This window comes from Hippoglossus hippoglossus, chromosome 14 (genome assembly GCF_009819705.1).
Source record: "Hippoglossus hippoglossus isolate fHipHip1 chromosome 14, fHipHip1.pri, whole genome shotgun sequence".
Classification (NCBI taxonomy): Eukaryota; Metazoa; Chordata; class Actinopteri; order Pleuronectiformes; family Pleuronectidae; genus Hippoglossus; species Hippoglossus hippoglossus.
The window spans coordinates 14332461-14345934 of record NC_047164.1 but is presented as its reverse complement, the minus strand read 5'-3'; the positions used below and the strand labels follow the sequence as shown (position 1 = coordinate 14345934).

The 13474-nt window shown below is 33.3% G+C and overlaps 1 protein-coding gene across 1 annotated transcript in view; it reads left to right on the top strand.

Moving 5' to 3' along the window:
* LOC117774963 (sodium/potassium/calcium exchanger 3-like) overlaps positions 1-13182 on the top strand; it is a 44553-nt gene extending 31371 nt beyond the window's left edge. Inside the window, exons 9-17 of the mRNA XM_034607726.1 lie at positions 6493-6546; positions 6641-6783; positions 7498-7664; positions 7743-7980; positions 8126-8292; positions 8453-8567; positions 8652-8764; positions 8897-8962; positions 9562-13182. Of these exons, the coding sequence (XP_034463617.1) occupies positions 6493-6546; positions 6641-6783; positions 7498-7664; positions 7743-7980; positions 8126-8292; positions 8453-8567; positions 8652-8764; positions 8897-8962; positions 9562-9672 (1174 nt within the window). The 3' untranslated portion in view covers positions 9673-13182. The remainder of the gene's footprint in view (positions 1-6492; positions 6547-6640; positions 6784-7497; positions 7665-7742; positions 7981-8125; positions 8293-8452; positions 8568-8651; positions 8765-8896; positions 8963-9561) is intronic.
* The last annotated feature ends 292 nt before the right edge of the window (positions 13183-13474 follow it).

The window sequence follows — 13474 nt, the reverse complement described above, 5'->3', positions numbered from 1 at the left end:
AAGTACAAAAGTAACTAAAAGTACAAAAGTAACTAAAAAGTAACGAAAAGTACAAAAGTAACTAAAAAGTAACTAAAAGTACAAAAGTAACTAAAAGTACAAAAGTAACTAAAAAGTAACGAAAAGTACAAAAGTAACTAAAAGTACAAAAGTAACTAAAAAGTAACAAAAAGTACAAAAGTAACTAAAAGTACAAAAGTAACTAAAAAGTAACTAAAAGTACAAAAGTAACTAAAATTACAAAAGTAACTAAAAAGTAACTAAAAGTACAAAAGTAACTAAAAGTACAAAAGTAACTAAAAGTACAAAAGTAACTAAAAGTACAAAAGTAACTAAAAAGTAACGAAAATTACAAAAGTAACTAAAAAGTAACGAAAAGTACAAAAGTAACTAAAAGTACAAAAGTAACTAAAAAGTAACGAAAATTACAAAAGTAACTAAAAAGTAACGAAAATTACAAAAGTAACTAAAAAGTAACGAAAAGTACAAAAGTAACTAAAATTACAAAAGTAACTAAAAAGTAACGAAAATTACAAAAGTAACTAAAAAGTAACGAAAAGTACAAAAGTAACTAAAAAGTAACTAAAATTACAAAAGTAACTAAAAAGTAACGAAAAGTACAAAAGTAACTAAAAGTACAAAAGTAACTAAAAAGTTACTTTTAGTTACTTTTGTACTTTTCGTTACTTTTTAGTTACTTTTGTAATTTTAGTTACTTTTAGTTACTTTTGTACTTTTAGTTACTTTTGTACTTTTCGTTACTTTTTAGTTACTTTTATAATTTTCGTTACTTATTAGTTACTTTTGTACTTTTAGTTACTTTTGTACTTTTAGTTACTTTTGTACTTTTCGTTACTTTTTAGATACTTTTGTACTTTTCATTACTTTTGTACTTTTAGTTACTTTTGTACTTTTAGTTACTTTTGTACTTTTCGTTACTTTTTAGTTACTTTTGTACTTTTAGTTACTTTTGTACTTTTCGTTACTTTTTAGTTACTTTTGTACTTTTAGTTACTTTTGTACTTTTCGTTACTTTTTAGTTACTTTTGTACTTTTAGTTACTTTTGTACTTTTAGTTACTTTTGTACTTTTCGTTACTTTTGTAATTTTCATTACTTTTGTACTTTTAGTTACTTTTGTACTTTTAGTTACTTTTGTACTTTTAGTTACTTTTGTACTTTTCGTTACTTTTTAGTTACTTTTATAATTTTCGTTACTTTTTAGTTACTTTTGTACTTTTAGTTACTTTTGTACTTTTAGTTACTTTTGTACTTTTCGTTACTTTTTAGTTACTTTTGTACTTTTCGTTACTTTTTAGTTACTTTTGTACTTTTAGTTACTTTTCTACTTTTCGTTACTTTTTAGTTACTTTTGTACTTTTAGTTACTTTTGTACTTTTCGTTACTTTTTAGTTACTTTTATAATTTTCGTTACTTTTTAGTTACTTTTGTACTTTTAGTTACTTTTGTACTTTTCGTTACTTTTTAGTTACTTTTGTAATTTTAGTTACTTTTGTACTTTTAGTTACTTTTGTACTTTTAGTTACTTTTTAGTTACTTTTGTAATTTTAGTTACTTTTTTACTTTTAGTTACTTTTGTACTTTTAGTTACTTTTGTACTTTTAGTTACTTTTGTACTTTTAGTTACTTTTTAGTTACTTTTGTAATTTTCGTTACTTTTTAGTTACTTTTGTAATTTTAGGTACTTTTGTAATTTTCGTTACTTTTTAGTTACTTTTGTAATTTTCGTTACTTTTTAGTTACTTTTGTACTTTTAGTTACTTTTGTACTTTTCGTTACTTTTTAGTTACTTTTGTACTTTTAGTTACTTTTGTACTTTTAGTTACTTTTGTACTTTTCGTTAGTTTTTAGTTACTTTTGTAATTTTCGTTACTTTTTAGTTACTTTTGTACTTTTAGTTACTTTTTAGTTACTTTTGTACTTTTAGTTACTTTTGTACTTTTCGTTACTTTTTAGTTACTTTTGTACTTTTAGTTACTTTTGTACTTTTCGTTACTTTTTAGTTACTTTTGTAATTTTAGTTACTTTTGTACTTTTAGTTACTTTTGTACTTTTAGTTACTTTTGTACTTTTAGTTACTTTTGTACTTTTAGTTACTTTTGTACTTTTAGTTACTTTTGTACTTTTCGTTACTTTTTAGTTACTTTTGTACTTTTAGTTACTTTTGTACTTTTCGTTACTTTTTAGTTACTTTTGTAATTTTAGTTACTTTTTTACTTAAAAGTACAAAAGTAACTTAAAAGTAACGAAAAGTACAAAAGTAACTAAAAGTACAAAAGTAACTAAAAAGTAACGAAAAGTACAAAAGTAACTAAAAAGTAACTAAAATTACAAAAGTAACTAAAATTACAAAAGTAACTAAAATTACAAAAGTAACTAAAAAGTAACGAAAAGTACAAAAGTAACTAAAAGTACAAAAGTAACTAAAAAGTAACGAAAAGTACAAAAGTAACTAAAAGTACAAAAGTAACTAAAATTACAAAAGTAACTAAAAAGTAACGAAAAGTACAAAAGTAACTAAAAGTACAAAAGTAACTAAAAAGTAACGAAAAGTACAAAAGTAACTAAAAGTACAAAAGTAACTAAAAAGTAACGAAAAAGTAACTAAAAGTACAAAAGTAACTAAAAAGTAACGAAAATTACAAAAGTAACTAAAAAGTACAAAAGTAACTAAAAAGTAACGAAAATTATAAAAGTAACTAAAAAGTAACGAAAAGTACAAAAGTAACTAAAAGTACAAAAGTAACTAAAAAGTAACGGAAAGTACAAAAGTAACTAAAAGTACAAAAGTAACTAAAAAGTAACGAAAAGTACAAAAGTAACTAAAAAGTAACTAAAATTACAAAAGTAACTAAAAAGTAACGAAAATTACAAAAGTAACTAAAAGTACAAAAGTAACTAAAAAGTTACTTTTAGTTACTTTTGTACTTTTCGTTACTTTTTAGTTACTTTTGTAATTTTCGTTACTTTTTAGTTACTTTTGTACTTTTAGTTACTTTTTAGTTACTTTTGTACTTTTAGTTACTTTTGTACTTTTCGTTACTTTTTAGTTACTTTTGTAATTTTAGTTACTTTTTTACTTTTAGTTACTTTTGTACTTTTAGTTACTTTTGTACTTTTCGTTACTTTTTAGTTACTTTTATAATTTTCGTTACTTATTAGTTACTTTTGTACTTTTAGTTACTTTTGTACTTTTAGTTACTTTTGTACTTTTCGTTACTTTTTAGATACTTTTGTACTTTTCATTACTTTTGTACTTTTAGTTACTTTTGTACTTTTAGTTACTTTCGTACTTTTCGTTACTTTTTAGTTACTTTTGTACTTTTAGTTACTTTTGTACTTTTCGTTACTTTTGTACTTTTAGTTACTTTTGTACTTTTAGTTACTTTTGTACTTTTCGTTACTTTTTAGTTACTTTTGTACTTTTAGTTACTTTTGTACTTTTAGTTACTTTTGTACTTTTCGTTACTTTTGTAATTTTCATTACTTTTGTACTTTTAGTTACTTTTGTACTTTTAGTTACTTTTGTACTTTTAGTTACTTTTGTACTTTTCGTTACTTTTTAGTTACTTTTATAATTTTCGTTACTTTTTAGTTACTTTTGTACTTTTAGTTACTTTTGTACTTTTAGTTACTTTTGTACTTTTCGTTACTTTTTAGTTACTTTTGTACTTTTCGTTACTTTTTAGTTACTTTTGTACTTTTAGTTACTTTTGTACTTTTCGTTACTTTTTAGTTACTTTTATAATTTTCGTTACTTTTTAGTTACTTTTGAACTTTTAGTTACTTTTGTACTTTTCGTTACTTTTTAGTTACTTTTGTAATTTTAGTTACTTTTGTACTTTTAGTTACTTTTGTACTTTTAGTTACTTTTTAGTTACTTTTGTAATTTTAGTTACTTTTTTACTTTTAGTTACTTTTGTACTTTTAGTTACTTTTGTACTTTTAGTTACTTTTGTACTTTTCGTTACTTTTTAGTTACTTTTGTAATTTTTGTTACTTTTTTACTTAAAAGTACAAAAGTAACTAAAAAGTAACGAAAAGTACAAAAGTAACTAAAAGTACAAAAGTAACTAAAAAGTAACGAAAAGTACAAAAGTAACTAAAAAGTAACTAAAATTACAAAAGTAACTAAAAAGTAACGAAAAGTACAAAAGTAACTAAAAGTACAAAAGTAACTAAAAAGTAACGAAAAGTACAAAAGTAACTAAAAGTACAAAAGTAACTAAAAAGTAACGAAAAGTACAAAAGTAACTAAAAGTACAAAAGTAACTAAAAAGTAACGAAAATTACAAAAGTAACTAAAAAGTAACGAAAAATACAAAAGTAACTAAAAAGTAACTAAAAGTACAAAAGTAACTAAAATTACAAAAGTAACTAAAAAGTAACTAAAAGTACAAAAGTAACTAAAAGTACAAAAGTAACTAAAAAGTAACTAAAAGTACAAAAGTAACTAAAAAGTACAAAAATAACTAAAAGTACAAAAGTAACTAAAAGTACAAAAGTAACTAAAAAGTAACGAAGTACAAAAGTAACTAAAAAGTAACGAAAATTACAAAAGTAACTAAAAGTAACTTTTTAGTTACTTTTGTACTTTTAGTTACTTTTGTACTAAAGTGCACTACGATTGGCCGACAAAAAATCGATAGGGACATGTGTCTTTTCATAACAAACAAATAAGTCTCTTGGATAGATATGCTAGACCAAACAGGAAGCCCGCCATTTTGACTTTAGTGGCCATTTTCCACATTTTCCACATTTTTACTTTGACGAACTTGTCGTAGGGCTTTCATCAGATCAACTTCATATTGAGGTGAGTGTCATCTCAACATGATGGAGATATAAAGTACCTCTAATTTTGCGTTTTTGTCACACAGTCTGACCGTGGCATGGCATTAAAGTTTGATGAGTCAAATCAAGATGATTTAGCTGCAGCTGCAATATTGGTCATAGAGGGCAGTGTAAGACCATGGTTTGCCCAAGGCACAAATCTTTTTCCCCAGGGCTGAAGAGTTCGTTCACACATTGTTAATATGTTGGAAACTAAATTAAACTTACTGATGTGTGTCAATTAATGTTGAGAGATAACTTTAGTTCATGATTAAGAGTAAAATGATAATGTATTATTTATTTTTTTGGATGGACAGACGGACAGATTTTAGTTTTTATTTTATTTTTTGTCTGTATTTCTTTTTCTTTCTGTCTGTCCGTCCAAAAAAAAATATATATAAAAAAAAAAGTTGATTGCGTGGACCGTAATGCGCAATTAGTAGACAAGGATCGACGTCGCTTGACAGACGCAGGAAGTGAAGCGTTTATCCTTCCCACAGTGTGCAAAACACATGCAACGCGGAGCCGTGTGCCCGGTCTCCGATCGCTCTCTCCACCAACCAGGTCCCGAGTTGCGTGTGCTCGGCCCCGTTCAGTGCTAAAACGTAGCCCTAGTTTTAGTTGTATTTAATTGATAAAAAACATGCTGTTTTATCCATTTGCAATAATATTTAAATAGTTTAGGATAAGCTAAACTTTATTGAATATGCACATTTCACTACAGACAGAAATATTTTGTGTAGAGATGTAAAGAACAAGAAGAAAGTGCAGTAGCTCAGGATGATTGTATGGCATAATTATAACTGCATAGATTTAACAGATATGGAGGGTGTGTACTGTATTTGTGCATATGTATAAGGCAACTTATATAAAAAATATAGGCAGGTATAGTGTTAACGAAATTGAAAAACTTAACCTAACCCTAACCCTGCTTTATCAGGACTGTGTGGGTGTGGTTTGATCAGGTTTGATTTACAATGTACAAAAAATAAGCCAACAACCACACAGATGTCATCACATGAAGATATCACTTGATCACATGAAGATGTCAGTGGTGCATAGAATTATATCACAAGTTTACAGCTGAGCCCAGAACACCAGTGAGAAAAATCAAGGATAAGAACACAAATATAGATAAATATTGTGTGAAATACCCAAAACTGTTCTTATTTTGTCATTTGTTAAGATATTAAGAATGTAGAAATAATAAATCTTTTTTATCTTTTAACAGTCTTGTTTATAGAGAGATAAGTAGAGAGATGATGTGTGAATGTGTTGTTTCTTATATTTTATAATATAATATAACAATACTCCAATAGTCACAATGTTAAAGAAAGTGATAATTTCCTGAATCTGCCCCCTGATCCAGATCTGCACAGAAATGTGATTAGTTATTTCCTGAACCGCATACGGCTTCCTTCCAAGTTTTGTGGAAATGTGTCTAGCAGTACTTGAGTAATCTTGCTTACAAACCACCAAACTAACAGACAGGGATGACAACATAACCCCCCATGGTGGAGGTAGTAAAAATGTTATGCTCTGTAATTCGGATCATACATATTTTAAAAGTGCCTTTAAAATGGTTCGGTAAGTTTGTTGTGTGTGAGACCAGACTAACACAAATCTATTGCTCACTGTGCAGGTGGGAATCCCTGCTCCTCATGACCATGTATGGAATCTACATTATAATCATGAAGTAAGTTTTAAAAAAAAGAACAAACTTCCTCATCAGTCATCATTTCTGACTCTGCATCTACGGATCTACACTAACAGCTTCTGTCGGGTCACAGGTTCAACTCCCAGATTCGGGCGTTGGTGACGCGTCAGTTGAGTAACGCCGATCCGTGCTGCCTCAGATCAGACGATCACAGAGAGGACAAGATGGGAGAGGACGCCTCCGCATGCAACACGTCCATGGTGCTGCTCAACAAAGGTCAGAGGACGTTACTGCTCAGGCTGATAAACATGACCCCGAGGTTTTTATGCCACTGCACCGGCGACAGACATTGTTTACAAGTTGTCCATCCGTCTCATTCTTGTGAACATGATATCTTGAGGACGCCTAAAGGGAAGTTCTTCAAATTTGGCACAAGCGGTTCTTTGGAGTTGAAGATGAACTGATTTGATTTTGGTGGTCAAAGGTCAAAGGTCAAGATCACGGTGGCCTCTTGAACATGATATCTGCCTGCATGGAATTTCTTCAAATTTGACCAGTTTTCCTTTAGACTCAAACTCACATGCTCTCGGAACATCCCAATACCTGAGTTTGGAAATCATTGTTTAGACTTCAGTTTGCTTTGAAGGCAGAATGTGGGAAAAACCTGGAGGCTGGTATTCAATTATCACATTGACACCTATTTCCAAAATATCTGTATTGGCTTAAAAGTCTCTTGTGATTTTAATTGTTAGAGATTCAGTTTGCAAGTGTAGCAAGTGACAAGTTGAAATTAGAAGCTATGATTTAGAGCTGATTGTGAAATTATGGTTTATTGGTGATGATGTCAGCAACTCATAAACAAAACCTTTGTAGATTTAGTTCGTTTTGCTGTGAAAACAATGTATGTTGATTGAAACTGCACAGGTTGGTGGAGTCATACATGTTCATTACTTACGGGGATTTGTTACGTGTTTAATTCTTTTTTCTCAGGACAATCTCACGGTCAGGAGCCTCATCCAGTCATCATGGTGGATGAGCTTCTGATCCTTAACCCCCACAAACTGTCCTTCTCCGAGGCCGGCCTGCGCATCATGATCACCCCTCACTTCTCCCCCCGCACCAGGCTCTCCATGGCAGGACGCGTGGTCATTAGTGAGGTACGTGACCCACACATCACAGGTTATTATATCGGCACTGGAGCTCCCTGACAAACACGTCCCGCTCTCCTCTTACAGAGACAGAGGCTGATCCGGACTTCGAAAAACCAGCGAGAGAGCGAGGCGAGCGCCGGGTCGAGAGGCGGGTCGACCAACAACAGTCTGAAGAGGACGGGCTCCTGCACTGTGGAGAACGGAGGAGGGAGGCCGGGGATAGTGGAAGCAGAGGTGGGAGACAAGCCGGGGGTCGAGGTGTGTCAGCAAGAGGAGGAGGAAGAGGATGAATATGGGATTTTCAGTCCTGTGCGGATACCAGGTGAGAAAGATCCAAACCTTTCTTAAATAGATCAGAGTAGTTTAATTTATTTGTTCACCTGTTGAATCCCTCAAACTCGAGCCGGCTGATCACTTCACATGATTAAATCCCTGATCCTGTCGGCCCCGGCTCTCGTTCTTCACAGGTGGCTGCTGTGCGAGGGTGAAGTGGGTGATCACGTGGCCTCTGGGCCTCCTGCTCTTCTGCACTGTGCCTAACTGTATTCAGCCACGCTGGCACCGCTGGTTCATGGTCACCTTCGTGGCCTCCACCCTGTGGATCGCCATCTTCTCCTACTTCATGGTGTGGATGGTAAGGAGGCAGGACCTAAGCACTGCACAAAGGGATTATGTGTCACCTTAAAATGTTCCCTCGGCCTACACTGTATTGTGAAAAGCTGCCGTTACCATATAGCACAAGCAGCACAACATCACTCCTGCAGCTCTGTATAGCTGAATTCTCATTTTATCAGGTCACCATCATCAGCTTCACACTAGACATCCCAGACTACATCATGGGAATAACCTTCCTGGCAGCAGGAACCAGCGTGCCGGACTGCATGGCGAGCCTGATTGTAGCACGACAAGGTAAAGAAAACAGCGTGCAACTTATTATTCTATATCTCTGAGTCCTTTTTCCATGTTTCAGTCACATTTCCTGTCTCTTCTCAGGCATGGGCGACATGGCGGTGTCAAACTCCATAGGCAGCAATATCTTTGACATCCTCCTGGGTCTGGGTTTCCCCTGGGCTCTGCGCACCCTGGTGGTGGAAAATGGATCAGCAGTATGCACTAACTTTATCCCTCCACAATACAAATCATTGTTACTGGTGTCTTCATGCACGTGACAGAACTTTTGGATTGTCACGTCTGTTCGAGGTCATAAAATGGTGACACTTGTCGTTTTTTCCTCACAGGTCTTCATAAATAATAAAGGACTGGTCTATTCTGTCGTCCTGCTGCTGGCCTCTGTGTTTCTGACAGTGAGTGATCACAACACACCAAACATTGCTCTATAAATGATTAATAACTGACAAATAAAATGTCTAAAACTCTAAAGCCCGATCGATATTGATCTTTGGGGGTTTGATACTGATTGCTGCGTGTCTTCCCCTGTGTTCCCCCATTCTCTCTCTTGAACTGTCCTGTCCACAAAGGCAAAATGACCCAAAAATGTCTTTCAAAAAATAAATTAAAGAAAATAAATGCACATCTTTTCTGTAGAGTTTATTCCGTAAACGTTTTCACAGTGTCGATATAGATGTGTCTGTGAAATGCTCATATCAGGTTGGTATTATCGGCCACCCAATACATTGGCTCCTATAAATGCAACCCTGATATTCCCTAGATACTTTCCAGGTCATAAGTTGAGTGTTAGAGGGAGAGAGCTGATTTAATTTTTTTTAATTTATTTTAAATATTTTGTAAATGCTGTTGAAATAATTGAAATTAATCTTATTATTATTATAAGAAGTCTTATATTTCTAGATTTACAGGATCATTTCTTTCAGAATTTGGTTAAAAGCTGTTCAGGTGAATCTTTTCGTCTCTCCCTCACCACTGTGTCTTCCCCCCCCCGCAGGTGATGAGTGTTCACCTGAACCACTGGAAGCTGGATCGTCGGCTGGGTGTGGGCCTGTTGTTTCTCTACGCCATCTTCCTGCTCTGCTCCATCCTCTTCGGGCAGATGTGAGGCCTTGAAGGGTCAAAGGTCGAGCCCTGTCAGACAAACGCACCGAGTACCTACCTGGCTACGACACGTACTCTTTCCCAAAGCCAAAACAAAAGAGTGACAGCGTTGATGTGTTCCTTGTGAGAGTGTGTGTGTGTGTGTGCACCTCCGTAAGATTCGTTAGAGTAACACATACAACTACACACAGACACACACTGAAATCTTTTATCAATAGCACAGTTGTTTTTTCTTTTTCCTCCTTTTCGTGCAGTGCAGTGTTGGGAAGTCTTTAATGTGTCAGATCAGGAAACTAACTGTTCTGGTCGTAGTTTGGTTGTTGCACACTGTTGTGGCTGTGCACTGATATTTGTTGATATTTATAAATCCTAAGTGGGCAAAAAATTTCAATTCTGTAACAATGTGACATTATACTTCATATAATTTTAATACACAAAAATGTATTAATTTCAAAAGAATCAGCCCTGCGTCCTGTTAAAATTAGCTACAAATCTAAACTGCTCTTGCTTGATAATGAATTATGTGTTATCAGTATTTCATTCAACACCCTTTGAGGCATTGACAAACTTATTATTGATTATCACATTCATCGTTAATGTCCCATGCATTGTGAAGGTCTTAATGACACAAAGGTCCGGTTCTGTCAGGGACCGTCCATGCAGCTCTTCTCCTCCGTCTACTGTTCACTTTATTTATTTCTATGTTTAATGTTTGTGTTCTGAACGCTGCTACAGCCGAGCAACTCATCTACGGACCATTAAAACGTTTATTGACAACACAAGCAAGTTCATTTTAACAGAGTGATATATTATCACCTACGCCAAGGAGGTTGTGTTTTTCAGCCCTGTCCGTGTGTTTGTTTGTGAGCAGGATTACACGAAAATAACAAAAAGGATTTCCACGAAACTTTGTCTGAGGATGAGATACGGGTCAGGAAAGAACCCATTCAATTTAGGTGCAAATACATTGTGAGATAGGAAAACATTTTTATTGATTTCCCAGGAAATAATTTGTGGATTTTGATGAAAACCATAAGGCACATTTGGGGAACTAATATCTGTAAGTGTGTAAAATTTGGTGCAGCTTGTTTGAATTTGTTGGGCCTCTAGTTTTCCTGAATCTCATTCTGCAGTAGTAAAGGGTTAGAGTTAGGTAATGATTTACTCCTGCAGTTTTAAATGAGACTAGCCAATAAAAAGCTCCACTACAGGCGACAGCCCAGAACTAAATAAGTTGGGAACCATAATGTGACAGGATTCATCAGGCGGCTGTGATGACTTTTATTTAACTCAATAAACATCTTTCCTCCAAAGATGTAAAAAAAAAAAAAGTGATACTTAAATACTTTGTCAACCATCAGATTATCAACTTGTCTGTGGACCTTGGGTTTGAATATGTTTTTGAATGTACACCCTGGCTGTGGAAATATTTACATGCATTGAAATGTAGCAGCAAAGAACCTGTGAACACACGACGAGGAATTTTCGCTGTGCAGCAAAGGGCACTGTGTATGTGCCAGAGGACTTTTAGAACAGAAACACTGATGTGAAAAATGCACATTATTGTGAGAATATTTAAACGATTTTTGACTCATTACCTAGAAGCAAGTATTGGTACAGGTTAGTGTATGTAAGAAAAAGGATTAACCTATTGTTACAGTATTTTTTAGGAGGTCTTATTACTACGAAATGAATATAATGTACTTCTTTGAGTGTCACGGACTTTGAGTGCAGGTTAGTTGTAAAACGTCACGTTTAGGTACGACAATCGATGTTCGTATTGTTTCTTGTACATTTAAAGAGATTTTAGTCACTTTGGTGGAACATTTTTACAATGAGCACAAACTCGTATCAGCGCACATGCAGAAAAATAATAATAAACTATAAAACTATATATTTATACTGTGTGTGTGTGTGTGTGTGTGTGTGTATTATAGCAAATAATGCTGCATCTTCCGCACATATATATAAACCAGCTGCTTTTCTGTTCTGCAGAGAAAAAACATTTCATTCCTGTTGATAAAAATGTGTTTTTAGGTTTTTTGATGACGACGATGTGCTGTCAGTTTTTGGTATTTGCTGTTGTTCAACCCATGAATTTAAAATCTGTTCCACCAAAGGGATGAGAGATTTTTTTTTTTTTTGGATGGCTGTATAATTATGATTGTCTACTTGACTTAACACTTTGTACCGTTTGTAAATGTTCAAATAATTGACATAGTTTTACAACAAATGTCTGACAGAGACTAGATTTGTGCTGTTTTTTGATATTTTTTAAGAAACTACATATTGTTAACCTGCTTGTGAATTATAATTATCATAACAGAAATAATAGATATTTTGTCACTTTGCTTAGTGGAACATGAAGACGTTAACTTTGTTATGAATTCTACTGCAGTTGTGTATTTTCATATTTGAATCTTTTCACCGTGACGTTTTTCTTTTATTTCAGTGTTGACTCATCGACATATTCAACCTCATGTCTCCTCGTTTCATGTGAGGGGAAACACAGAAAATGAGACTCCGGTTTACAGGTTGAAATTAAGTAGAAAATAGTTTTTAACTGTTTTAAAAGAATCTTCAAATTTACAAGAGTTTAGTTTTTCTTGTTTCAGTTTATTGAAACTATTTCAATTGGACACATACCAATTAAATATTTTCCCCTTTTCAAACTAAATTGTCACAAAAACATGAATAGTTTTTTTCCACTGTTCATTCTTTCTTTTTTAGAGACACAATTCAAAAGTGTAGTTCAATTTAAACACACTTTACTTCCCAATAATGCATCTTAATGTGTTTTCAGGGTAACAGGTGACCTTCAAAATGTCAGATCCAAAAAAGGAAAATGAGATCATTATCCTGTCCGACACAAGATGCACTTTTCTACTTGAAGCGAGACAGAAAACGTTTAATAAAGTGTTGATAAGTTGATGGACAGAAAGTTAACTGACAGTTATTCTGATCAATCAATTAATTATTTGAGTTATACATCGAGAAAAATTGCAGAACAGTCACTTGTCAAAGCAAAAGGAGGATTTGGCATTTTTCTCTTTGAGTGTGTGAAACAGCCATTACACAACACTGGGTAATTTATTGAGGAAAAACGATTTAAGGTTAAAAGTTAATGAAAATAATCATTAGTTCCCTTCTTTTAAGTTGGCATTTTTGGGAGTTCATTTTTTAATTTTACCTTAAGAAGAGACAGTCTTCTCACATCCTCATTATCCGTCTATGTCATTGTGCCAGGTGAGGACTTACATACTCAGCTGTTAGGGTAGTAAGGAGTTGTTGTGTTTAAATCTAGTAATAAATTCAATACACTCTTTGTGGCGAAAGAGGGACACAGCAGCAGAACGTCTTGGGTTTCACGGCTCGCAGAGGACACTGCGTTTGTTCTGCTGCGACCTTGGAACTAGACGATGTGTTCCCAGTTTAAATTTATTGATTTAGAGGTCGTATTGGATCATAGAAGACTGTTGTATCTTGAGTGCAATAAAAAAATGTGCAATAACAATTCATCTCCTGGTATTTTCTCAAGATAGCACTGATGATGAGACAGACGGCATTTAATCCTTGAGCGCCATCTATTGGAGTAAGATGCAAAAAAAACATTTGTGTTGAACAAAATTGTCTGAATCTCAATAAGGACTCAAGCACTGAACCCTCATGGACTTAACTGACAAGTGACTGATTGTGAGAAGCAGCAAGTTTGGATCTTCTATCTTATAGTCTTACTTTCTTTACAGCCGTGATGTTTGAGGGACCGTCTGCCTGATTTCAAGAGAAGATGATTTTTTAAATAATTA